Source organism: Kwoniella dendrophila, chromosome 1, assembly GCF_036810415.1.
Source record: "Kwoniella dendrophila CBS 6074 chromosome 1, complete sequence".
NCBI classification, from domain to species: Eukaryota; Fungi; Basidiomycota; class Tremellomycetes; order Tremellales; family Cryptococcaceae; genus Kwoniella; species Kwoniella dendrophila.
Genome location: NC_089476.1, coordinates 1,649,454 through 1,676,787, shown reverse-complemented (window position 1 = coordinate 1,676,787; position 27,334 = coordinate 1,649,454). Strand labels below are relative to the sequence as shown.

The window sequence follows — 27,334 nt, the reverse complement described above, 5'->3', positions numbered from 1 at the left end:
TCTAGAATGATAGACTATATCAGAAGGCAAAACTGTAGAACTGGATGTTGTTTTCAGGATACTTTGGGTTTTACGACAATATTATACTTGCGCGATTGGAAGGAAGGATAAATATAGATAGAGCAGAAAAGGTATAAATAGATGGATAGACAAGCCTAGAGAGCCATGCATGCAGTAACATATCAGTCCATTCAATTTGTATCACATGTTCTGCCCAGTTTCTGCTTAGGTTACAGGCAGCACAATGACAGAACGGAGAAGTGAGCGTCATCACTGCGTCATATTGTTAATGCATTTAACAGTTGGAAAAGTATCGAAGAAGAATTTACCATTACAGCCTGAATTTATATGTGATCTATTTATACAATTGCAGAAAACGATTACTGAACAGAAAAAAAAAACACCTAAATCCTCTATACCATCCTTGATCTCACTTTCGCCGGGTACTGAATCTAATAATCATCATCACCCATATCTTCATCCTCATCATCGTCCTGGTTATTTTCATCTTCCTCATCTTCCTCTTCTTCATGTTTGACTTGAGCCTGAATCTTCTTTTTACCCATTGAAATTCTAATCTTCGGTGCTGATGGAAGGCTTGATTTATTATCTGATTTGAACATTGGTGTTGAAGTTCCACTATTGTTTGTTGTTGAATCATTATCATTTAAAGAAGATTGTAATTTTGGATATTCTTCATTATATAAATTATCAAAAAATTCTTGCATATCTTCTGCAGCGTTAAATACCCAAGAACCTTCTTGATTATATGTTCTTGCATTGTTCCATAATAAATGCAAATCATTTTTCATATTGATTAAATTGTATCCTGGTTTACCGATTTTTGTTTTAATCTGCGACAATGCTATGGGTTGTGCTATTATGGCATAATAATCTGGGTAATCTCGTTTGCTAACAGGAGTCAAGAAGAATTGATTTAGATCTTCGCCTCCTGCATCTTTCAAGTTAGATGTTTCATTGAATAATTTTCGCATTAAAGCAATTTCAGGCGCAGATATAGGAGGACCATTACTAGTAGCTCCACCTATTTTACGTCGTTTCTGCAGAGAAGGACCAACATATGTCAGCTATACTAATTCCACCAAAGAAATAGCTGTCAAATCGAATATATCACTCACGACTGAAGGAACAATATCATCTGTCAAAGTTGGAGTAGCGGATTTACTTGGTCTACCCCGTTTCTTCTTTAAAGCTCTAATATTCGAAGGTGTTTTAGGGTTGACAGATAATGAAGGTTGTGGACTGTCATTTTCATTATCATTGTCATCTTCATCATTTTCGTCCTCATCTTTGATAGATGCAGATCCAACAACAGTTGTAGTATTCAAAGGTTTACCTTGAGCTTCAGCTTGAGCTAATAGTTCATTCATTCTTTTCCTTTCAGCTTTATTCTGAGCTCTTTTTCTTTTCCTGTCCGCAGCTTCTTCAACATCATCATCAGAATTTTCTAATGCAGCTAAGAATTGATCATCAGTCAAGCCATCTGTATATCTAACTTCATTTTTGGTTCTTCTACCTCTACCTTGTTCCTCTTCATTTGCAACTTGCATTGCCATCTCTTGTCCAATATCTCTTCTATAAAATGGTGGTAATTCACTTTCTGCCATTAGAACTGGAGGTAATTCAGATTCTTTTTTACCTAATTGTTTCCATGCTTCTAATTTTGCGGCTTTACGATCTTTATCCATTTGTGCAAATATTCCCAATTCATCATCACCTCTAGCTAATAATTCGTTCAACTCATCATCATCTAATTCATTTGTTTCCTCGTTATCATCATCAGGATTAGTTTCGAATGCTTTAGCTAACAGCGCTTCATATTCCGCACCGGTAGTTACATCATCGAATTTACCAGCTTGAATAACTTTACCATCAATAGCCAATTTCTGTTGAGCTCTTGCTAAAACCAATTCCTCTACTGTTCCTGAAGAAATCAATCGTAATACTCTTACTTCCTTCTTCTGACCGATACGATGCGCTCTATCTTGAGCTTGTAAATCTGCATGAGGATTCCAATCGGTATCATAGATGATGACAGTATCGGCTGATTGCAAGTTCAAACCTAAACCACCAGCTCTAGTTGACAAGATGAAAATTTGATAAGGTGATTGTGGATCATTGAAGGTGGACAATAAAGCTTGACGATCTTCTGCTTTGGTACTACCATCCAATCGACAGTATTTCCACCCTCGGAATTCGAAGAAATCAGATACAATAGTCATGATTTCAGTCATTTGGAAGAACATAAGAACCTAAATGATCAGCGGAATGTGAGCTAACGAGCTTCGTTCGCGGACCGAGATTCTGACAGCTTACCTTGTGACCAGTCTTAAACAATTTAGGTAAGATTCGATCTAACAATTCAAATTTACCCGAAACTCTAATGATCTGTTCGTCTGTAGTATTTCCAACAGTGAAATCTTCATCTACTTCTCTAAAGACATAAGGATGATTACAAATCTTTCTAAGCTGCATCAACGCGTTTTGCAGATTCTGTCTTTTCTGTGGTTTACCCCTGTACACGAGAAAATGCAATTATCAGCTGATTTCCTACACTAAAGATTCAAAAGCTGAAAGTAAAATAAATGAGAAAACTTACGCAGCGGTTAAATCGGTAGGTAATTGTTTATATTTTTGAACACTTTCATATAATTTCCATTGTAAAGCAGACATTTTTGTATAAATCACTTTTTCAACTTTATCAGGTAATTCAGATTCGACATCTTTTTTTAATCTTCTTAATAAGAAAGGTCTTAAAACTTTATGTAAACGTTTAATAACCAATAAAGCTTCTTCTTCATTCATTTCCATCTTTTCACCACCTGTATTTGCGAAAGGTGCGTTGAACCATTCATCGAATGATTTTACAGAATTAAAGATTTTTGGTAAGGCGAAATTCAACAATGCCCATAATTCTGGAAGATTATTCTAATATAAAGATTACAAAATTAACTGTTAGTTGATTGTTCCTCTAGGGAGATTTTGCGTAGCTCAAACTCACTTGTAAAGGTGTACCAGTCAGGATTAATCTATATCTACTAGAATAATGTTCATTTAACGTTTGACTCAATTTTGATTTAACGTTCTTCATTCTATGACCTTCATCAATGATCATGTGTATCCATTTTATCTTTGATAACATCGGTCTTTCTTTGATGATGTATTCATAAGTTGTTAAACAAACTTGGAAATCTTGTGCTCTTAATCTTGGATATAACTCTTTTCTCACTGCAGGTGAACCTTTCAAAATCAATGCCCTTACTGCTGGAGCCCATTTCTGGAATTCCAACGTCCAATTGGTCAATGTTGATAATGGCACAATTACTAAGAATGGTCCAGGTTGTCTCTTGTTTTCGATTAAATACGTTATCAATGATATGGTTTGAATTGTTTTACCCAAACCCTGTCAAAGTATTCATCGTCAACTTCAATGATTGACGTGTGCCAGCTGGAAAACGGAAAGAACTCACCATTTCGTCTGCTAAAATACCATTCAATCTATTATTGTACAAACTAATCATCCATTGTAAACCTTTAATTTGATAATCTTTCAATGTACCACCAGTTAAGATAGAAGCTTGTTTTGTAACTTTTTCTTGTACTCTATGCGCAATTGCATAATAATCAACTTTTCCTGCTTTGGCTTCTGCACCAGCCTCTTCACCATCTTGTCTTCTTGCACCAAACATTTCCTCTGAAGCCATACCTTCTTCTTGTTCAAATGGTAATTCTAATTTCTGTTGATCTCTATGTACATCATCATTCTGTTGTTCAACTACAGCAGCAGCTAAAGTTTCTAAATATTGATCAGTCTGTTTCAATAAATGTCCAATACGTGAATCTTTAGCTTCTCCTAATAATGCTAGATATGCATCTTCATCATCATTTTTCAAAGCTTTCAAACGTTCTTTAGCCAATCTTTCTATTCTTCGCTGTTCTTCTTTTTCTGTATCGGTGTGTAACTTCATCATAGCTCTTCCTAATCTCTTCATCTTATCAGCTCCCGATCCTCGTGAAGTTCCTATTCCAGCACCAATAAGATTTTGACCATGTTCACAAATCGAGTTGATATAAGCTAAATGTCTTTGTTTACCTCTTTGTTCTCGTTCTGTTCGTTGTCTTCTTTCAGCGGTTTCAGTTGCTCTTGCATCCCTTAAAGCGTGAGTTCGGAATCGGCGGAATTGTGATCGATCAGCTGGTACTTGGGTTGCGCCGTGCATGGCTCGAACAACGTCTTCTCGAAGTAACCTTTGTTTGCCTAACAATCTCAAACTCAGCAACTCAATCCTAGCTTGAATTCCAAGATTGGCTCCAGGTTTCTTCTCCTCATCTACTATGCCGGGAACATCTTTAGCGCCTTGTTCTCCTAAACCAGCAGTCGATGACATCTGTTCAAGCTCTTTCATTCTCCAGGACATCCGAGTCTCTATATATCTGTTTCTTTCTTCCATCAATAAATAAGGGTCGAGACCTTTAGGCATAAGAGATGGTGAGACGAGTCGTTGCATCTTACTCAGGGGATTAGTGATTTCATCATCGAACTTTCGGTTGGCATAGATAGATGGGTTGATATAAGCGTTGTAAGGGTAGATGATCGAAGATTGGTCGAATTCCATGGCGTATGGAGGTCCAGAAGGAACGACCTTGACTGGTTCTGGGGCAGGTGCGGGAGCTGTTGGAGGAGTTACAACCTTTTCGTTATCACTCGATGCTCCTGATCCATTTGCTTCACCATCTATCTTTTCGCCTTTTTCCGTCAGACTCTCATCCTTCCTTGGAGCAGATTGAGCTTCCGTTTGTTGCTGGTCTAAGGAATTCTGGATAACAGCTTCGGTTGTTTTACTTGCAATCTTGGCTTCGAGAGGATTGAGCGGAGTTGGGAGAGGAGGATGACCTGCAACTCCAGCTGGAGGTATACCTTGAGCGGCGTTGAGAAGATAAGTAGGAACAGGTTGACCTTTGGAAAGAGATTGATATGCTTGTGCTTGAGAACGCAATTGGGCTATCTGTTGAGGCGTCATAGATACATGGGTTCCAGGCACATGTGGTGCTGGAGAAGGAGCCGGTGATGGAACAGCTAGAACAGATTTGGAAAATTAACTGACTATGCAATCTTGCGATGAACATTAGCTTACCTCCATTGCTTGGTCCAGCAGGTGAGCCGCCATTTGCATTCTGCTGAGCGGCAGCAGCAGCTTTGGCTTGATTTTGAAGTCTGGTGTCAGAGATTCATACGAGTCAGTTGGTCATCTCAAGATTGTGTGGAGAGTGGAAAGACTCACTCAAGTTGTTTAGCCCTAGCATACATATCTAAGACCATAATCAATTTGCCTAATTCAGATGAAGTTTCCTTTGTATGTCCAGCAGCTTGAAGTTCTGTGGTTCTCTAAGGAACGTGAGATGAGTACCGTTAGTCGATAAGATGGATATAGGATATGAACCAAGTTGACTTACCTTCCTTAGCATCGCTAATCTAGGAGCGTCCATACCCTTAACCAATTCCAACTTCTTTTCCTCATCTATAGGATTGCTTACATGTCTAGGAGGTGCAGGTGAAGGTTGGGATATAGGGGTCCCTGCTGAAGGTGGTACGGGGGATGGCGCAGCTGGTACAGCATTTGTATTCGATGATGAGGAAGAGGAAGCCGTCGGTATAGGCGTTGGAACAGGTAAAGGGGTAGTAGCTGAACCTGAGACTGAGGTAGAAGCTGATGTAGGAGCAACAGGAGGTATAGGTGTAGGTGCTTTGGTTGGAGAAGGGTTGTTAGGCTGTTGTTCTATTATTGGTGCAACAGACTGGGAAGTAGATGGAGGTATTGATGCCGGGATGGATGGTTGGGGAGATGTAGATGCAGGAGCGACTATAGGTGTTGAGATACCCTCAGTAGTAGATCCAGAAGCGGCCGCTTGGGGAATGATAGGGTTCGAGGTAGGTTCCGACATAATTGCTGAAAGAGTGACTGTAGTTGTACGTTCTTTGATGATTCAATCAAATATCAGACGCGTCTATATGTCGAAACGCGCAATGTTCGGAATGCTTGATGTTTGCCAAGCAAGTGAAATATGGTGTGTCGCTTCCCTACGTTTGTATCAGCTGACAGACGACTGCCTTCGGAGGGGATAAGGAGGTTGTCGAAATCTCAAACGACAGTGGACGTGCCGAGTGGAGGTTTTTGGTTTTGATATCGATCTAATGTTTTGATAAAAGTCGGTGATGGATATGAGCGAGAAATGAAGAATAGATAATAACATATGATTGCAGTGAGAGAAGGAAAAAACAACGTACAACATGAGGAACAGGGTTCAGCAAGCACTCAATAACGGAAGCGAACTACTTATACAGGGGTTCATTTAAGTACTACTATAAACTGTCAATTACCGCGGAGGTACTAGAATGTGGCACCGCATTCACCTTTCACCTTTCGCGACTGCTTTCTGGAAAGTTGAGTAGCTTAAAACAACATCTATGAAATGCATTGTAAAAGTTATACCCTAGAAATCATAAACAAAAGATGTAAATGCTTGGATCATTCATCATTTAGATCGAAATTCACATTCTCGTTATTCCTATAACCACCTGAACCACCTGATCCAGGTGCTCTCTGTCTTATATTTTCATGTAATATATTATATATTCTTGAACCTTGAATTCTTAACCATGCAAAACCTTCCTCTAAAACAATTTCAAATCCATTACCATTACCTCCATTGATTTCTGTTTCTCTACTATTTCCACTAAGACCGAAACCTAAATCCCATCCATTCCCTGCTGTTGATGTAGATAAATCTCTACTATGTGAATATGGATTTCTAGTTTGTAATGGTGAATTTGCAGTGGAATTTGCTGAAGTTAATCTTGTATGTCTATGATGTTCTACCACTTCATGTCTCAAAACATCTTTTACAGTCACAAGTCCCACTAATTTACCTTGATCCGATACTAAAATTACACGAGGTCTATACCAGATCATACAAAGGCATTAATCAATCACTAGATTTCCCAAACATGAACTCGAATGCAGGATAAACTCACCCCATACGTCTGAATAGCTGCAGTACAATCTCCAAAGGCATTTTAGGTGATACAGTCAACGGTATCTGAATGACAAGTGTCAACACTCAGCTGAATGTCAAATCAGAGAAAATGGCACTTACCTCATCAACATATTCACCAAAATCAACTTCTTCAGCTTCTACTCCACTTTCTCTTCTAGAGAAATTACCGACACCCATAGATGGACTCCTGAAAATACTGCCTGTTCGACCGGGAATCACTATATCAGGTCTTTGCAGGTGATTATCTGAGGTTTCTTTGTCTTGCGTCAACGGCGGAGTATGCTGGAATTTACATAGTGCGTTAGGGGAAAGATTCCGTGTTCGTCGTGCTTTATCTACATTACCATCAGCCATATGGTCATATCGTTATATCTGGAACAAGAGACAATGCTTACCTAGGGCATAACGCAATTCGTTCTTCCGCACAAATCCAATGATTGTTCGATCGCTATCACTTTTAACTACTGGGAAGCCTTGATAACTTGTACTCTGTACCATTTCACCTGCAGTAATAGCAAGTTCAGTTCCAAATATCTCGCCTTGCATTTATATTACCGCGATATAACTTACCTATCTGCTGTAGAGGCACACCAGTAGCAGCCATTACCACTATGTCCTTCTTCATTACGTTTGCAACTGTCAAATTGTTTGCAAGATCAGCACATATGCTGTGTACTAACAGAACTTAATTGTACTAACTAGGTTCGATGAATGCTTTATCCGTCGTATCCTCCTTATCTTCTTTCTCCAAGAATGGATACCCATTCAATCGGATCATTTGATCTGCTATACCTCCTCCGCCAAACTGATCACTAACGGCTTTCGTGACCAAAGCAACGATCTAATGACGATTCAACAGGAATCAGCGCCAGTTACGTTCTTCACGTTATGAAACACGACGTACCATTGTGGGCAAGAGGTATGTCAAAGCTCCCGTAAGCTCGAACATGATAACGACAACGGTAACAGTGATTCTAGTGACACCTCTAAAACGATGACAATAGTAAGTTATATATTCCCAGCAACATATGCACATGTACAACTTACCCTAAAGCAGCGGCAGCACCTAGGAAAGCATAAGTACCGGGCGTGATACAAGGGGCATCTGGTGCACAGGCGGCAAACCACGGTGCTTCGGGGTATGAGCTGTTGCGTGCCATCTCAGCATGATTTCTTATTGCAGATAGGAAATAGTAGACACACTCACGTATGCATCGCTTTGACTAAGATTCCAATCATTCTTCCGAAAGTAGCTCCAACTGCCATAGAAGGAACGAAAATGCCCGCCGGTACCTTACATCCGTATGAGATAATGACTAGACCTGTTCGTATCACTGTAGCAATGAGTAGTGAATTGACCATTCTCCATTGAGATGAGGTTCTATTAAAGCATAATTATAATCAGCATTGCCCCTACACAGAAGGAATTACGGATCCTGTACTCACTGACACAAGCCTTCGTGATCACCACCGCCTTCACATTCTCTGAAAAGTAATGAGAGACTTTCTGTCATATCCATCCTCAAGAACCTATTCATGTATCCTACAAAAGCCGTAATGACAGCCAAAGTTACAGCTTCAGAGATACCATGATTGGCGAGATGTTTACGTCTAAAGGCAGCAACTTGAAGATTGAACTTGATCACGAATGCTCCGTATAATCCCTACAATATGATATGAGCTAATCATCTCATTGTATTACTTTGGTTTGAGCTTACCCCGAATATACCTATCAGTATATACGCTGGTATCTCGAAATAATGCCAGTCCCTATCGTAAGAAACCTGAAACAATACCAACTTTCCTGTTCTGAATGGATCCATAGACTGTTCAATCTCCGAATCAGTAAATAGCTTCCCAAAATATGAAATAAGGTCAATGTCGCAACGTACAGCCAAAGTGAAAGTTGCGACTAATGCACAAACGAAACTTCTCCACATCGTTCGATTGGAGAAAGTTTGATTCATTTCCTGATCATCAACAATAGTCAGCTAATCTGCATCGGATGTTCGAAGATGCGTTACAAGCAGCTCACTTCGATAGAGAATAAGACACCCCCTATAGGTGAGCCGAAAGCTACAGCTACACCTGCTGCACTAGATGCCGTGACGATTTCTCGCATCTTCACTAAGAAAGTGTAACAGGATTTTAGGTGAACAAGCGTTGCGTTTCACTTTAATCAGTAGTACTCACAGTGGCTTCGATCATACCGACTAAACAGCCTAGCTACTGAGTTCCCTATACTACAAGCTACATGTACTGATGGTCCTTCTTTACCAACCGATAAACCAGAAGCAATAGCAAGTGGCTAGATTATATGGAATATGAAATATATAAGTATAGTGCCAAATTCGATCATCGTGATAGATCATAATTTTACATACCAAAGTCAAACCTTTAATGAAAAAAGTTTCTACACTCAAAAATCCCTTTATGATGAATCCACCTAAAATACATTTGATTTCCGATATACCTGATCCAGCAGCATAAGGAGCGAAATTCTTAACTAAGAAAGCAGCTGAGAATGAAAATATAGCCTATGGATGATCCAATATATGAAATTTCATCAGCTTTGTCTTCAATGCAGTAGCGTTTGATATCGTTCTTTATTGTAAAAGTGGGAACAAGTCTAACTCACCGCCCAAAGTATATAAGCAATCCAACCTAAAGGAAAAATACTACCCCATTTTCTCCATTCTGCACAACTTTCAAATTCTTCTGTAATTTCCAAACAACAATATTTTTGTGTTAGCCACCATCCAGTTGTACAATATCCTAATTTCATATCTGATAACCATGTTGTTATGATTGATATTATTGCTGCTGAAATTCCAATCGTTATACCTAAGTGAATAGATCAATTTTAGCATTATTTGTTAGAAGAATCAAATAATGACGGATCCGTATGGATTGACATGTTGGTATTATGACTCACCCACTAAAGTTACTACAACCCAACTTTCACCTTCTTCTAAAGCTCTCCGTACCAATCTCCATGCACGTCCAAATAAACCATCTATGCGATCTAATCTAGCTATGAATGGATTTGTAGGCCCCTTCGATTGTACTGTACGTTCCAGCAGTGAGTCTTGGATCCAATCTATGGCGATTAAGATCAGCTAGCATCCTTGAAATGATGGAAGTACTTAAAGGCTAATTTACCAACTGTACTGAAATCTTCATATCGTCTGTATCATAAAGTAGCTCAGCTTGATTCGTATGAGTAGTGCTTATAGACAAATATAGGATCTGACGTACCTCATCAAATCTTCTCTCTCAGCCTCTTCCGCCCTCAAGTCTGCATCACTAGGTCCCGCATTATGCGCCATCTCAGCGTTCAACAATTCATGTTCTTCATATTCTTCTCTTTCATTCGAGGTTGGTGGGTATGACATATCGTATGTTTTTTTCCTCTGCAAACATATCCAGAGCAGCTAATCTCACTTTTTCCCTCCTGCTATATACTAAGAGAATAATGTCTTGGTTTTGGATGTTGTAAGTAAAAGTATTTCGCTTGCTTGATGGTCGCATATAGCAGCTGAAGCTGGTATTTCTGATCCGCAATCCAGACAATAACATAGCATTCGTCAATCCCGGAATCAAAGCGCGAATGAACGCGACCGAACATTGCACGTGGAGATCTGCACTCAAGTAGTACGTAATCGAGGGAGATTGAAAAAAAAATAAAGAAAAATAATAAGTGATTAATCTATATTTTATCCCAACTCATCATCAGGTTTACTTTCACACCGCGCAAGTATCAATAACTTTAATCCAACATCCCTTCTTCTCTTTCTCTCCTTAACATACATATTTTCTCAGTTATCAGTTATAGCATTCTCATCTTTATATATGTGTTGGTTTCAAGGTGTTTTAATGAGCTTACGAGTGTAACGATATATCAGAGTAAGAGATTGTGTCAAACGCATAACTCCTCATTCAATATTGTTGGACGCTTCAACCCGTCTGTGGGTGAAGGTGATTCCAGTCATAAGAACAGCGCATAATATCCTACTTCTCCAGTTTATCAGTAATCAATCATCACCCCTACATCCATCCATCCATCAGTCCAGATGGATAATTGGCCTTGGAACATCTTGAATCAATATTGGTGCGCATCTATCTTTCCCTCCTCTCCCATAAATAATATTTATTTGATAAAAGGTTAAAATCGGAACTGACGTAATTTTGATTTCTTTGGATATCTGTCTCACAGTCGGGATCCCACTCAAAGAGCTTGGGTATCAGATCAACTTAGATCGTCACCTATACCAAACGGACAATCACCTGAAGATTGGTTATTGGCTAGATCAATGGTTGCTGAAGGTATGACTGAAGTTGAAGCTTGGTCACAAGTTCATACCATACGCGGGAACCAACAACAGAATAACAACAATAATAGAAATAATAGCGACTTCACTCAACCCCAATCACAGATATCAGCTCAGTCAAATGAATTCTATCATCAAGGTAGGTGCTAACCCGTCTGTTTAAACTGCTTCTTCATACTCAGCGTCAGTCAAATAAAATATATTACATTAAAGGGAAATAAAGTTGTTTATGGTCAACATTAACATCATTTAAATTACCACTTGCTTGATATGAAAATTATATGGTCTTCCTATACAACTATTTGAGCATTTCTTCATCTATGTATATTTGACCTACAAGAACTATACCCCATACACAGCCATGAATATTGTCTTTCTTACTCTCCATCCTAATGACCGTCCCTTTATCAAGCGATCCATTCATCCTTGTCTTCACAGATCACAAGGGAAGGAAGATCAAGCGGGAGAGGAGAGAATACTTTGTGTGGGAATCAGGTGCGGTCGGTGTATAACCGGAAAGTCATATTTGATTGGATAGAGTGTGTGACAAGATCCCACGCGACTCTTGCTTTCACAGATCACGTGATCTTCACCTCCTTTTAGAACTTTTGGTGACATACCGCAGCGGTGAAAGTGGCAGGATTAGGGACGGATTCTTGATATATGGATGTGAGAAACGCAAATCGAATGCATATCGCTGATACTTTATGCATTGCCGTTCCTATAGATCCTCAACAGCAAGGATTCGGAGGTCAAGCAGAACAATCTCAGTCTCACGCGCCATATGGATTTGTATCACTCCAAGATGTGGCACCTCAAGTACGACAACAACCAAGAGTGGTAAATTCTGTACCCGTCTTTAACCCTAGTCAGCCTCAAATCCCTACGCAGGTTCTACCGACATATCTTCAGAATATAACGTGAGCGGATCTATACGTGTCTGTCGTGGTACATGCTAAATGCTCTTTGCCATCTAGTCCTCAACAGCTGCAACATCTACAATTGCAACAGCGTCATTTTGCACAGGCGAATGCTATAGCTGGTCCATCCATCTCGACTCATCTCTTACGACCTCAATCGTCGCAAGCCCCGCAACAGACGCAACCACTCATTTATCGTGAACAGATACAACAACATCCCTTGACGATCGATTTGACTTCAGAAAGTCCACCTGATTTCCAGCAAATTGACCCTGAATTGCTGAGTGTAGGAACTACAAGGCTAACAAGGAATGATTCTCCCATCAAGTTGACTCCGCCTGGTTCAGCAGAAACACCTTCGCCTACTCCTCAACATGAACTCTCTATACGCCCTGCTCCAGGAAAGAAACGATCTTTAGTGCCGGTCGAAGCACAACCACCAGAATTATCATCTGCTAACTCAAGAGCGGCTAAGAAGATCAAATCGAATTCAAGCTCTTCAATTGATCCTCCAGTGAAAGTTGAGAACAGACAACCATTACCCGATGTCAAACCAAAGATCAACACAGCTAGTACCAGTGCTGTATCTGTACCTATTCCCGCGCCAGTACCGACGCCAACACCTGCCCCTGCTCCGGAGATGACTATGAGAGATATCAGGCCTTTTTTAACACCTGAATCGTTGAAAATACCAAAACCGGTTGTGTTGTGGAAGAATTTACGTAAAAGAGAAAAGAAAGGTAATACAATCCCACCATTATTTCAACCTACACCCAAAGAAGTATTGGAAATCGTCACTGCAATCAGAGATCATGCTTCGGATGATTATCTCAGAGCAATGGCGGATGATGATAGGTATTGTGATGTATTCTCAAGTTGGTTATTAAAAGCTTTGAAAGATATTCACAAATGGGAATCGACCATCGTTCCTATATTTCAGGTAATTTTACTTTTTTGTGCATTCCAATATACTTTATTATTGGTAATCCAAAAGATCGATATGTATTTAGCTATACCTGTTCAGAGATCATGTTTGTACTGATAAGATGCAATCTGTTCTCTCAAACTAGGTATTGGCAAAAACAGACATGCAGTTGGATTACATCGAAGATACTAGAATACGGACTAGAGCTGAAAAAGTTACCAATCTTGCTATCCACAAAGGTGAGTTTCTTATCATTCAAGTCAAGTCCACCTTTCAAGAAGCTTCCGCTTATCATCGATTAATCTGTCATATTATGGTATATAGATCTTGCTAGTAAAGCAGCAATCCAATCTGCTTTCCAAAGATATGAGCAATATGTGGTCAATGTTCTTATACCTCAAGGTAGAAGGAGTGAGCCAGAAGAGGATGATGAGAAGGATTCGCGTAAGTGATAGATATAACCTTCTGTTTCTGGTAAATCAGAATGGCAAAACTGATATATGCTGATTTTCCTGTATGAAGCCAATAAGAAGAGAAAAGTCGAACAAAGTAATGACAAATCCGCAAGCATCTCAGGAACAACTAAGCCTGCTTCCTCTAAAATACCGGCACCAACTACAAATGGTACAAAACCTCCAACGAGCAAAGCTCCAACGTCATCCAGCAATCTACTCAACAAATCGGGACCTGGTGGTAAAAGTGCTACAGACATGTCATTTTTCGGTGCATCATCATCATCATCGACAAAACCTAAAGCTAAATTACCTGAATTCAAAAAGAAACCCATCCCTCCAACTTCTACCACTGGTCCCACTTCTTCAGCATCAAGTCTATTAGCTAATGCTTTACAACAATTAAAAGCTGGACCTAAGATTCCTCTGCCTCTTTCAGGTTCAAAACCTGGTTCTCCTTTGAATAGTAATCAAGTTGATGATCTCAAGAAAGAAGAAGATAAAAAACCTAGATATAATTCAAAAGGTAAATTGATCAGAAATGTAAAGTTCAAAGATGATGTTAAACCTGAAGAAGGCGGTGGCTCTTTAGAACAAATCAAAGAGTTTACACAGGAAGCAAAAGAATTTGAAAAGTTTGAATGGGATGATGAAGTGAGTTGATCGATGGCATTCTCATCGAATGTGTTTACTGATACTTGATTATGTCTATAAAGGAGGATGTGCATGGTATGAGTGCACATCAGCTGGATGTAGCTGAAGGTGCTGCTTTAGCTTCTGCAAGAGGTCATCCTATGATTGATTGGTATGAACCTTCACGTAAGTTAGATCTCTCTCTCTTGTGATTCCTTACAAGGCAGAATTTACAGAATCAAAACTGATAATTACCCGATGTCAATTTTCATAGCATTTATCGAACCAACCGATCCAATCCTTACTCCAGAAGTAGAAATTCAAAATGATAGAGAAAGAGGTATATTAGCTAAATTTCATCCACCTGGAATGTCAATACCTGATCCAAATGAAGATGATATTAGGATTATTGATGGTACAAATCCTCAAAGAGTAATGGATCCTATGAATGCAAGTGGACAAATATTAGAATATCAATCTAAAGGTTATTACCAAAATCAAAACCAAATTCACAATACTATAATACCACCACAACAATCAGGTTCAATTGGTGATCTATTAAAAGGTTTACAAAATGTTATACCTCCTCAACAACAACATCAGCAGAACCAACATCAATATGATCAATATGATCAATATGATCAATACAACAATGGTTCATACGGTTACAATAATCCTCCTCTTTCTCACCAACAACAACAACAACCACCATATGGAAGTGGTTGGAATAATCAACAACAAGCTTATGGTAATGATAGTAGTAATGGAGCTGGATCAGGTTATAATTATTCAAGAAATTACGATAATTATAATAACAATAATAGTAGATATAATCAACCTTATAGAAGATAATCTTTTCTATGAAATCACAAATTTAATCTCAACCATTACCATTATCATCAATCAACTCACATATGGAGAACAAGCATTCTTGCGCGATTACGCACAGTATCATGGACGTGTTCGATTAATCTTTGCTGTCATCTGTAATATATATATATATATATAGCATCATCAAGTCAAGATGTAAAAACAAAATGTTTGATCGTCATTGTATTTCGCATAATATCTGCTTTGCTTTGTGTCACTGTAGAGAAGATTATTTGATGATTAAATGGCTGTGTATCTAATTATAAGTACATTCTTTATATATATACAAACCATTCTTCAGATATATATAGTATGGATGATGTAATACAGAGTACCATAAATTTAGTAAATATTCCCTTGACAATCTGACAGATGCATTTCATTCTCATCCGATAAACGATATCACATCTTATTCATATATCAGGTGTTAGCATATTTCGATCATTGGTACGCTTTATTGCATAATTTGTCTTGAACAGTCGTGATAATTGCAAACACAATATCTGGGCAAGTGCATAAATTGAGGATGTCATAAGAAATAAGATACATGTCATGCTGTTTTTGATATTATATGCTATGAAAAAGGTGTCTACAATCTATCTTTAAAAATACTACATAAGTCGTGTTTATCATATGCTACGAAACAGAATCAGAAAACAATCAAAGTATCAATTGGGTATATAGTGAATGAGTCGAATTATAATAATTCGTAACCTTCTTCTTTGGATTCATCTTCGTCTTCTACTCTAGCTGATCTATCGGATTTTTTATCTTCTTCAATCGCTTCTTCCTTGTTTTCTGCTACCTCTTCCAGTTGTTCAGGTTGGGAAGGGAAAGAAACTGTAATGGTATAACCTTGAGGTTCAGCTTCTTTAGGTACTTCTTGATTTTCAGATGGGGTAGCTTCAGCGGTTTGGTTGGCTTCTGAAGTAGGTTCTTCTGGGTGTACCTTAGCTACATCAGCATAAGATTTTTGTTCTTCAGGTGATTCTTCTCTTGGGGCCGATGAAGCTTCTTCAACATGTTCAACCTCTTGTTGTTGATCTTTCTCTTGTTGGATATGTTCATGATCACCGATGGATGAATTAGTTTCTGAACCTGACCAAGATGATTCATCAGATTCAACTTCAGATTCTTCACCATTTTGTCTTTTCAATTTAGTTTGTTCCCATAAGTTATCACGTTTTTTCTCTAATGTTTCTATTTCATTTTCAACTGATTTAACAATTTGTTTTCTTCTTTTTCTGATATCTTTATTACCATTTGACGAGATTCCATCTGCTTTTAACATTAATTGTAATAATTCATGTGCTTGTGAATGATATGATGAATTAACCTTATTAAATAGTAATGCTGGAGCAGACTCGTGTTCTGGTGAAGTGGATTGAGCAAATGATAATTTTTCAGGGAATGTAAATGATGATCTAAGTGATTGGAGTTGTTTTTCAATAGAATCTAAGGCTTTAATCGAAGCTGATGATTCGGTACTTTCGGTAGTTGATTCAGTTGAAACCGGAGCAGCAGTAGCTACAGGTGTGGGAGCAGTCACGGGAGTAGATGTAACAGCTGGTTGAGGTACTTCTCTTCTTTCACCTTCAGCTCTACCTTTTCCTTTATCTTTTCTCGAGCATTCTTTCCCACAGGGTCTAGCACATTTCCTCTCACATTGACCTGAACAATCTTGGGATTGGGATTGGCTTTGTTTTCTGAATTCATCGGTAAGAGCATGTTCGAAATTGCCAAGGAGATCCCTTAAGAATGGGTTGACATCGGTAAATTGACCAAGGAGAGATGTGAAAGGTGGAACTTCTTTTTCAGGTTGAGCAGCATGCTGTGGTGCAGCTGAAGAGGATGATTCAGCTGAAGCTGGTTGAGCTGGTTGAGCTGATTTCTGTTCTGTAGCAACAGCTTTTGGTTGAGTGATCCCTTCCTTCTTCTCTTCTTTGGTTTCCTCTTTCTTCTCTTCAGGCTCAAAGACTAAACCAAATTGACCAAGAAGTTCGTTGAGTCCTTCAGGTACATCATTACCTCTAGCTCGGTCAACAGATGATGACGAATCAGATGATGAGAGTGGATCGACTCGAAGACCAAGGAACTGAGAAAGAATTTCGTTGAGATCTTCAGGAAGTTTTGATGAATCCTTGATTTCTTCGATTGGAGCAGAGGTAGCAGGAGCTGGAGTAGAAGCAGTGGCGGCAGCGGGAGCAGGTTCAGATTCTGAAACAGCTGGGGCTTCTGTTCTGGTTTGCGAAGTGGTTGCATCAGTGGAATTGTAGTCTTGACCGTGCTCGGCATCAGGAACAAGGTGGAAACCGAATAAGGGCCCAAAGAGATTGTTCAAATCTTGCCACTCATTTGATTCTTGGGTTGATGGTGTAGATGATTTAGGGGTAGGTGCAGATCTATCGATACAGCAGACATCAGTATTTTGATTCTGCTCGATAGCTTTTGTCTGCGAATCATGACAGCAACATGAAAAACAGGTGGGAATAGGAGTAGAAGGTTCGACTAACCTTCTCTGACATCTAGCTTGACAAGCTGATCTTCTTCTAGCTTCAATTTGAGCTTGAGCTTGGGCTTGGGCTTCAGCGATTTGAGCTTGTCTTCTTTGATGATGAGCAGCTAAAGCAGCTTGTCTTTGAGCTTGAGCAGCTAATTGAGCTTGCAGTAATTCAGCTCGTTTGGCTTGAATGGCTTGAGCATAAGCTTGTTTTCTTCTTTGATCTTCGGCAATTTGTTGTTGTCTAATAACCTGAGCAATTTGATTTTGTCTTTGAATTCTAGCTAACTCAGATCTGATTGCGGCTTCTCTTTCTACTCTAGCTTGAATTTCAGCTTCTCTTCTAGCAGCAGCAGCGGTAGCTTCTCGTTCAGCTCTTGCAACAGCTTGAGCTTGAGCTTGAGCTTCTTCACGTCTTCGTTGAATTGATCGAAGATGAGCTAATGCAGCTCTTTCTTCATCTTCGATTGATGAATAGCCATATTCATCTTGATATGATGATGTGGTGGGTGGCAAGGGCGAAGGTGAAGGTGAAGATGGGTAAAATTTAAACTGTTGTGCTGCCGGATGAGAGTAGAAAGGTAATGGAGATGAGGTGGCAAATCCTCTTCTTGGTTGAGATGAATGTTGAATGTATGAGTGTGGGAACATGTTGATTGTGAATATGTGTTTTTGTTGTTGAGCTATAGGAGTTATGATTGAAGTGTAAGGAGTAAAGATATATATTCGATTTCGAATAAGTAGTATGGGAACTGTAAGTCAGATGTGATGAATTGATGAGGAAAGATAAAGTTAGTATAGTCAAAAATATAGATGCTCTTTATACCTTTTGTAAAGTATCATACGCTTTGTAATTGTTCATGACTCTTTACCTTTGAGATGTGTCATGCAAGTTCGGTGTATGTTTTAGATGAGTAATGCTTGTCAACATAGGTTCGGGCAGAAGTGAATGGAAGTGACAAGAATGGATGAGAATGGATGAGAAATCATTAGAATATAAAAGATGTTATAGGAAGACGCGAGTGTGTTCGAGGAATCATGTAGATCATTCTACCATAATCTAGCATATTTACGTAATTGTATCGGATTTATCCGAAAGCTGATTTCATGCCGTATCTATTAATGGATAAATCGTTCACAGCATTTATAGCATTTATGTCATAGCATAGAAAGCCACCTAATGCATAGTCGCAGTGGCTACATGCAACAACTGTGATCATTGACACCGAGCCGCCTCGAAAGGAGCTAATCTTAAATCATGTGTTTGAAGTTGTCAAAAGCATGATCAACCCAAATCAAACAAAGAATCACTATATCAGGAGGCGGCAGCTGACAGCGCATCAGGACGTTGGTAATCAGAATGAACTCTCGCAGGCACGAAATCCTTTCGCTTCTCCACTGTCTATATGATACTGAAGGGCGATCTTGTATTGAAAAATGGTCGAGATTTTCAAGGTGATGATACATGCAGCTTCACATCTAACCGCGATCAAGCTGTTCAGACTATATTACCCATTGGTCTTTGCCACACTGATTAGCAACAACCGCACTCGAGATATAACCATACACGAATCAGGTTATTGATGCATTTAATTGGCCACATAATATCATACACTACCGGTCGTCCAACATGCACATGTACCAAAGCCGACAAACGCCTCACATGACCTTACTTAACCTATAGTCCAACTTCCTCCACAATTGGTATCAATTGCTAATCTCATCCCAGGGTATACGGTGCCTGCAGTACTGTATTCGTATTGAACGAAAGCATCTAAAGATAACAGCAATACAATCAATTTCCGGTCAGAGCTATCCTACACTTTGTCTTCAGCATAAAAATAACTCACCTCCATCTTGCGCGCCAATAGTTGCTGATTCGCCGTTAAGCCATTGGTTATCCTTGAAATATACATACCATCTTCCTGGTGAATCAGTCGTATAGGTGATCTGTTTTGAGTACGGACCTCAATATGAATTCAATCGCAATTCTTCATTGAACATTAAAGGTTGATACGAACCGAAAATTCAACCAGAGATCTGTCCGCATAAGCTTGCCCATTAAAGCACAAAGTAACAGTTTTGTCATCGAAACCGTAGGCGATCAACTGGTCAGGACGGCCAAAGACGCTAGGCGATGCACTCGTATCAGCGGTCTAATGGCAGAACATACAGACATGCAGTTGTGGAGTCTCACATATCGGCCCCTATTATCGAAAAAAAGCAGTCACCCAAAAAACTAATCTGTCAGAAGACGGCAAGTTGCACTTCTTGACGTGGGAGGTTTGAAATGGTAAATTACTTACAATAAGCAAAGACACTCGTTGAGGGACCTTTATCGCTTGGAAGAGGATGATTTACTGGATTGGCTCCGAGATTAAGATCGGTTTCGAACAGATAGACAAACTGAGCATATAGTTCAGTCAGCTCTCGCCACCGGGGTACGACAGCTCATGACAATCCTGCTTATAACAAATGTTGACTTGCTCCATTTGTCGAAACCCAAACATTATGATCAGAACTCTGGAAGATTTGTACCGGGAAAGGCAATTCAATCTGGAAGGCGTTGTCATCTTCAAAAGCAACCAAGGTTGTAGGAATAGGAAGCTCTCCCGGGAATACAATTGGTGAAGCTGAAGGACACGCTGGACCTCTCTTCAATGTTCGGGTGGCTATATATGCGAATCAGCCACACGGGAGTTAGCGTACCATGTTGATCATACAAAATAGTGACCGGTTTTGGAAGCTGTAATGTAAGCTCACCTGAATTGATTTCTTTGGGCTCAAGAGCTCTTGGCGTAGCCGGCTTCAAGCCTCTGGCCAATCGTTCAGCATTTGTAAGGATGCCATCAAGCTCGGCTGGCAGGGCATCCGCAAAGATGTATGTGATCCCGAGAAGAATTGTGATGAATCTCAAAATGAACATACTTGTTGAGTTGTTATACCCTCTTATGCGGTACTATGATATGGGAGTGCTGTGCTGTTACAGTCAACTAAAGACAAAGGGGATGAAAAAGAAATATCGTAAGTTATATAGGTAATCGGTATTACCAATAATCCTCTAAAATCTCATTCTGCACATACTGTACACTGGAACTAAGTCATGGTCTCAGTCAGCTGCTACGGCACCTTTCTATAGAGCACCTGGTCTATCCTCTGTGATGAGTCAATTGATTTGCAAGTGATCACCATTCAAATGATCGACGTTGCTATGTAATCATGTGAGTTGTTGGTTATTGATGTGCGGGATAAAATTTCTAAACAGCAAGTGAACCACGGCATAACACAGATCTGCCCTGTTCGATATTGACTAGCCATTCACATCTCGGGCTGTAAGCGTACCCAGCTAGCGCAAAGTGAAGGTCCGCACAGTATGCATTGTCCGTGTAATGAAAAGTGAACAAGCTTGATCATTCACCATCAATACTGAATTCCAAATGTCCTCCTTTCCATGATTGATAACAGTGATTATTCTGGACTACTTGCTGTCCAACTTCCTTCACAATTAGTATCGATCGCAATCTTGAGTCCAGGGTACGTAGTCTCGGATGTATCATACTCATATTGGACGAAATCATCTATGTGCACAAGATAGTTTGTTCTTGAGTTAACCCTAACAAATCCCAGATAGCGATTGAAAGATATGAAAGATGGAAGAGTATCTTGATAAGAACTCACCGCCTCCTTGAGCACCGATAGTTGCTGAATCACCATCTGCATAATGATCGCCATCGTAATAGATATACCATCTTCCTGGTGAATCAGTAGTATAGTAAACCTAATCATAGAAGAACTATCGTTGGAGATAATTTCTGTGTCAAACTAGCAAAGTTGGAAAAAAACTTACGGTAAAAGACACCCTTGTATCGCCAGCATTCGCTCTCTCGAGGAATTTCAAAGTTACGCTCTTATTATCGTAACCAACAGACATATATGTTATGTCATAATAGATGTAACTACATGTTGGACATTGGTACATATTCAGCAGCTTCAAAGTAGCTCCTATCCATGGATCATGATTCCAATAAAAGCAAACTTACAGATCATCCCCTAAAGTGTTGTTTGACAGGCGATGGAAGTAAAACATAATCAGTCAGGGAACCGTGAAAAGGACAGATATGATCAACGTACAGTAAGCGAAAAGAGCATAAAGAAGAGGACTATCAGCTGTCTTTCCGTGAGCTGGTAAAGCAACGTTCTCTCCTGTATTGTACATCCTTCCTGGAAAGTAGTTGTCTGGGTTGGAAAGGGAAATGAACTAATCACATTACATAGACCGGAGATCATGAAAGATCAGCTAATGGATCGACCTGATGTGAAAGTGATTCTGTCTTCACTTACACCGTTGTTATTCACATAAATGGTGTTTGAGGTTGACCCAAAAATTTGCACTGGAAATGGTAGATTGACTGTAAAAGTGAAATCTTCTAGTTGTTCGTTACTCAAGATAGTGGAAGGTGACGGAGGTTCACTAGGAAATGCAATAGGAGATGCTGATGGACATGCTGGACCTCGTTTAGTGAGACTTTTAGCTGTTAACGAGAAAATGGGATATAAGCTTCTTCATATCGACAATGCAGGGCAGGGCATACTTACACAATTGTTTTCTGACCTTAGACGGAACAGATCTATCAAGTGATTTAGGTGTAGCAGGGTTCAAACCCTTGGCAAATCTTTCAGCATTGGTAAGACCCATTGTCTCTTCTGGTCCCAGGGCACTACTAGACGTTGTTGGAATGACCACCAATGCTCTGGCCGTTATCGCCAAAAGGAGCAATGATAAGAGTTTGATCGTGAACATGTTGAGCGTATAGTAAGATGCCGCATAAGTGGAGAGAGGAAGAAGGTGGGAAAGAAGACTGATCTTTCAATGACCAAAGGATACTTATATGTATACCCCTAGCTTGACAGTACAATCAATTCAAATATCCTATTGTTGACATGATACCAGACCGAATAAAATGAGAAACCGGTTATGATCCGCAACCGCCTCCAATGATGCATATCAGTGTTTACCTTAGGTTCGTTTGATTAGAACAATTGCTGGATTTGCACTGTTGATTTACTGGAAACTGAATTATCGGATCGACGTGCATGAATAAAGATGTATTGTCAAGTATATTTTGTTCATCAGTTCAGAGAACAAGGCACACTCACATGAAAATCAGGTACCGTTAAACAATCACTGTAAACTTTGTTGGTCTCCGTTGATGCAATTAACTATATGTTGTTGATTCAGTAAAACAATATAAAACATGTACTATAGATACAGATCGCTAACCTGATAGCTCAAGGTATAACCCTGCACTTGAACGCGTGAGTCCTGATAATTTCACCTTAACCTCTGTAAAGGGAAAGCACGACGCAGGACACCATTTTGGGCGGATATCGGGTGTCGTTGACCTTTCAATTCTGATGGTTGCCTTGTTGGTACTCTTGAAAATATGGAAAGGACATCAGTACTTTCTGAACGTTCAGTCAGTTCAGGCGAATCGAGCTAAGAACTGCCAGTACAAAATGGTAAGATCAGCATTTACGCATTTAGACGCGTCTAAACCAAAGATATTCTCACTCACTCAATGGTTCCCTACATCAATTCTATACTTTCGCTTTGAATCCGATGAAATCGTCAATTGCACGATTTTCCATTGACTAGATCAGCAAGACCTCGAACGTTTGTATCTATATAAAGGATTTGCGATAGACCTATCAATCTTCTTGCGTCATTTATACGATTCGGACCCTTCAGCTATCGTGACAAAGAAACAGTCAATGCTGTAGGTGAGTCAAATATACTTATAATGATGCCTTGCAGATGACGATCTTGTTGATCATGAAGCAGATCGCAAGATACGTAGTATTAGTGTAACTTCACTTATTGACACAAAGTATTAAAACAGCATTTGCGCGCAAACGACTCATAATTCAATATCGATGATTGCTAAACCGCTCTGGCATTGTGTAATGTAAATATCTTGTTCTTTGGCTTCGAACCAATCCAGCATTCGGGCTACTACCGGAGTAACTCTCGTACTCCGTTTGTGTATAAAGTATATGTGAGAAACGAAGTACAACAAACCCCTCATACTTGTTGTTACAACATGATGAACTTGTTAGATTCCAATATGTTTTGATGAAAAGGGTCCATTCGATTTGAATGATCTTCCCGATTTTACCTAACTTTACCCTATTCTCGCGAAAATGATAAAATCAGGATTTTCTGCCTGCGCAGCGAAAAAGTTCCTGGACTAGTCCATTTCCATCATTAACGTTGATCTTTTCGTTAGGCTCAAAACCCTTATTTACTGATGATTATAGCACTAAAAGTTGAATTCTTTTATAAATGTCAAACGGAAATGCACAGTTCACATTCGACAGCAACAATCATGAGAATCCAACATGATGACGCAGATAGACATGAGATGCTATGTATGCTGCTGTGCAATACAAGCCACAAGTTTCAGCTGTTCAAATTAAGAAAGGTTGAACAAAAAATCCGGAATTTCTAAAAGCTTTTTCGAGTTAAGTTACCGTAGTCAAAGTTTTGTTGTTAGTGTAGTTGAGATATCGTGCCTTCACACTCTAGGTTTTACATGTACAGTATTCCGTTCCGATTCCGATTTTCCCTACTTGTGGTATTCATTAAAACCTTTCCCTGAAATCGCTTCTATAGTGTATTTCTGCTTTCCTACTGGCGGACCCAGAACTGTAAACTCTTTTTCTTGAATCTGTGCTTTGATCGAGTTGAGACTGCACGATCACCGAGTGAATCTGTACAATACAGTTTGCATTTTACTGTGTGAAGTCCAGACCCATACAATGTTCTAACTATATGTGACATCACCGGCATTAGAAAAGAAGCCTTTTTGTTCTTTTCAACCACACGACCTTTTCTTTACCTGTATTTCCCCACAAAATCCCTTACCATCCATTAGGAGAATTAGGGAGGTAATTTCGATTAAAATTAGAAGGAAGGTACGGGGTAAACAAATGAAAATGAAAGAGAGAAGGTCAATTGAAAAGGACGTTTTGGGTAAAAGATGGAAAAATACAGAAATACAATAACAATCGATTGAACCGAGGCAATCCGACGTTGTCAATTGATCAGGAAGTGATGTATACATGCAAAAGAATGACAAAGAACAACATGTTCATACTGGATTGTGCTTCTTCGTTGTCTTCAACTTGATAGTATATCTTTGCACATTCAGATCTTTGTAATTATCGATATTATTGTCATAAACAGTTTTCGAGCGCGTCGATCACCGTACTGTACATACTACGACTACCGGTCCAACAATTCCGAGCATTCCGGTTTCATTGGAAACCAAGAAAAAAAAAAAGAAGAGTACCATCCATTCTAAAAAGCCAATCAGTTGTTGTTCTAGCTCATTGTGGTCGTCTGATATTCCTATATTTGTGAGTTTCACCTCGGAAAACATATGATTTCCCCCTGTAGAGCAATCAACAAAGTCTCTCGACTAAAAGCATAACCGTGGCGTTCAAAACAAAGGAAACCAACAAGAACATCAGCTGACGATTGACTGTTTTTTTCTCGTAAAGTATCCGAGACTGAAAAGCAAAACATCCTCTTCCAACTTGACATATTCAGACATTCAATATCGATATAAAACCCTCAAGCCTCTTTCCGAACAGTTTCACAATTTCGAGCCTTGACCATCTTTACTGCATTGACGTTTCACCAAGTCAAAAAAGAAATTGAAACAAGATGTCAACAATAATATCTCCGTCGGCGGTACCAGATTTGGATAGATCTGTATCAACACATTCATTTTCATCAACAATAGACGATTCGCAAAATTCACAATTACATCTAAATCAGGTAACATCTTCATCAAACGGTGATTCAACGGAATCAGAGACTTTGATAACACCTGTAGATCCACCATCGATATTACAAGTTTCAATCAAAAACGGATCTTCACCAATAAAAATTCAATCGACAATTGATGAAGAAGATCTTTCATCATCAGAAATACGAAGTCCAATAACGAAAGAAAGTAAAAAAGGTAGATTGAATCTAAGTAAATCAATGCAGACTTTAAGAAAAAAGAAAGGTGCAGAGAAAGGAGGTAGGGAAAGAGCTTCCAGTGTTGGTGAAAAGTGAGTAGTCCATTTAAATGCGCCTTAATCGTTTCCATGCTTCGTCTGTTTGACCCAAGTCTGATTGAATATCTTGATAGAACTCCTCCCCCACCGGTACCTGCAGTACCAGTCATTTCAGAGAAGAAATCAGTTTCTCAGATCCAACCTAAAACATCTGCTCCCATTCCCCAAAGACCACCCATGCCATCTAAACAATCTTCAGGATTTTCATCTTTCCTTCGTAAACTCACTGGTAGATCGAATACTTCACCTGCACCTACCAGTAGTACTTCAGAAAAATCAATTAAAGAAGATAAATCCGCTACCTTATCCAAGAGGAAAACAATGGCATTTGGCGGAGGTAATTCAACAAATAAACCTACCTTGTCTAAAATCGATACGTCCAAATCCGTCAAAGGTCCTACGTTAGCTTCAGCTATACCATCGAAAATTAATCAAACACCAACTTCAGCTGTGCAGCAATTCGTTCAATCTCCTCTACCAGTAACTCCTATCGCTCCGCCAGTCAAAGAAACAGATCCTTGTAGAATACCTTTACCTCCTTCCCCTACTCTCGAAAGTCTTTCAGAATTATCGTCAGAAGATGTACCTGCATTGGACTTTTCAGCTCCTCCACCAACAGCATCGCAGCAATCTACAATAACCAAGAAGAAGGCTGAGGGTATGTTGAGTTTCGAAGGATTTGACATTGAGGAGGAAGAAGATGAACCGATCTCTAAAACTGCCCTTCCTTCTAATCCCGTCCCTATACTTGCTCCTGTGGTGGACACAACGATGGTCTTGCCAACAAAAGAGGATAGCGAATCGAAAGATGTGGTTAGGCCATTAGCACCAATACGAATTCCATCTAGAAATGTTTCTGGTGGTTCAGGTCTAGGTCCAGAGTCAGCAAGTAGTGTCAGATCATCTGTAATGTCATCCTCGGTAGAAACAAAAATATCCACACCACTTTCACCTTCTTCACCTTCTACTCTGATGAGATCTATAAGTGGACTACCCCAAAATCAAAATGAAACTAGAAGAGTTTCTCCATCTGCTCAACACCAAGGATTATCACCTGAAAAAATGTACGAAGGTATGAAATTAGCTGGTTCAAGTCCACCGCGTAAAGCTCCTGTAGGAACTGGTCCAATGAATGATTTAGGTAGAAAAGAGAGTAAATGGAGAAAATCCGTAATGAATTTATCTGACGTAAGTAATATAATGCCTGAATACCTGTCAGGAATAACATCAAAAGGAAACTAGGGAAGTGTTACTGACTTATTACTCTTTTTCCCTTTTACTCCCTTCCAGAAAACCAAACCTTCTTCAAAGAGACAATCAGCAGTACCACCCCCAACTTCACATGACGCTTATAAAGCTCAACAAGCAAGAATAGCTAAAAATAGACAATCTTGCGCTCCTACATTACATTCTCAAGCTTCTATAGCTGCTACAGCAAGTCGTCAATTGACTAAAGATGAACAAGATATGGCTGAGACTTTCTTCATGTCATAAGT

The 27,334-nt window shown here is 39.4% G+C and overlaps 7 protein-coding genes across 7 annotated transcripts; 2 read left to right on the top strand and 5 right to left on the bottom strand.

The window, feature by feature from the left end:
* Window positions 1–452: 452 nt before the first annotated feature.
* Window positions 453–5,964, bottom strand: L201_000603 (uncharacterized protein; the record flags this gene model as incomplete). Its single annotated transcript, XM_066216403.1, has 9 exons — window positions 453–1,061; window positions 1,140–2,273; window positions 2,338–2,536; window positions 2,621–2,949; window positions 3,023–3,424; window positions 3,492–5,098; window positions 5,157–5,236; window positions 5,304–5,407; window positions 5,476–5,964. 9 exons carry the CDS (start codon window positions 5,962–5,964, stop codon window positions 453–455), a joined length of 4,953 nt encoding a protein of 1,650 aa, XP_066072500.1.
* Window positions 5,965–6,548: 584 nt separating this feature from the next.
* Window positions 6,549–10,472, bottom strand: L201_000602 (uncharacterized protein; the record flags this gene model as incomplete). Its single annotated transcript, XM_066216402.1, has 19 exons — window positions 6,549–6,978; window positions 7,055–7,119; window positions 7,177–7,412; window positions 7,473–7,580; window positions 7,648–7,713; window positions 7,777–7,918; window positions 7,982–8,063; window positions 8,125–8,223; window positions 8,285–8,458; window positions 8,524–8,741; window positions 8,796–8,903; window positions 8,970–9,047; window positions 9,113–9,204; window positions 9,271–9,385; window positions 9,462–9,614; window positions 9,716–9,921; window positions 10,013–10,177; window positions 10,240–10,265; window positions 10,336–10,472. The coding sequence occupies 19 exons, from the start codon at window positions 10,470–10,472 to the stop codon at window positions 6,549–6,551; spliced, it is 2,700 nt and encodes an 899-aa protein (XP_066072499.1).
* A 678-nt stretch (window positions 10,473–11,150) lies between these two features.
* On the top strand, window positions 11,151–15,190 carry L201_000601 (uncharacterized protein; the record flags this gene model as incomplete). The annotated part of the gene is made up of 9 exons (XM_066216401.1): window positions 11,151–11,188; window positions 11,294–11,547; window positions 12,136–12,328; window positions 12,386–13,268; window positions 13,399–13,492; window positions 13,578–13,697; window positions 13,776–14,359; window positions 14,422–14,524; window positions 14,613–15,190. The coding sequence occupies 9 exons, from the start codon at window positions 11,151–11,153 to the stop codon at window positions 15,188–15,190; spliced, it is 2,847 nt and encodes a 948-aa protein (XP_066072498.1).
* A 715-nt stretch (window positions 15,191–15,905) lies between these two features.
* Window positions 15,906–18,359, bottom strand: L201_000600 (uncharacterized protein; the record flags this gene model as incomplete). Its single annotated transcript, XM_066216400.1, has 1 exon — window positions 15,906–18,359. One exon carries the CDS (start codon window positions 18,357–18,359, stop codon window positions 15,906–15,908), a length of 2,454 nt encoding a protein of 817 aa, XP_066072497.1.
* Window positions 18,360–19,381: 1,022 nt separating this feature from the next.
* Window positions 19,382–19,887, bottom strand: L201_000599 (uncharacterized protein; the record flags this gene model as incomplete). The annotated part of the gene is made up of 4 exons (XM_066216399.1): window positions 19,382–19,482; window positions 19,559–19,658; window positions 19,730–19,816; window positions 19,882–19,887. 4 exons carry the CDS (start codon window positions 19,885–19,887, stop codon window positions 19,382–19,384), a joined length of 294 nt encoding a protein of 97 aa, XP_066072496.1.
* A 287-nt stretch (window positions 19,888–20,174) lies between these two features.
* On the bottom strand, window positions 20,175–22,509 carry L201_000598 (uncharacterized protein; the record flags this gene model as incomplete). Its single annotated transcript, XM_066216398.1, has 8 exons — window positions 20,175–20,380; window positions 20,472–20,567; window positions 21,387–21,486; window positions 21,556–21,664; window positions 21,749–21,758; window positions 21,840–21,966; window positions 22,050–22,240; window positions 22,305–22,509. The coding sequence occupies 8 exons, from the start codon at window positions 22,507–22,509 to the stop codon at window positions 20,175–20,177; spliced, it is 1,044 nt and encodes a 347-aa protein (XP_066072495.1).
* A 2,928-nt stretch (window positions 22,510–25,437) lies between these two features.
* L201_000597 (uncharacterized protein) lies at window positions 25,438–27,332 on the top strand (the record flags this gene model as incomplete). The annotated part of the gene is made up of 3 exons (XM_066216397.1): window positions 25,438–25,832; window positions 25,913–27,026; window positions 27,129–27,332. 3 exons carry the CDS (start codon window positions 25,438–25,440, stop codon window positions 27,330–27,332), a joined length of 1,713 nt encoding a protein of 570 aa, XP_066072494.1.
* Between the last annotated feature and the right edge of the window lie 2 nt (window positions 27,333–27,334).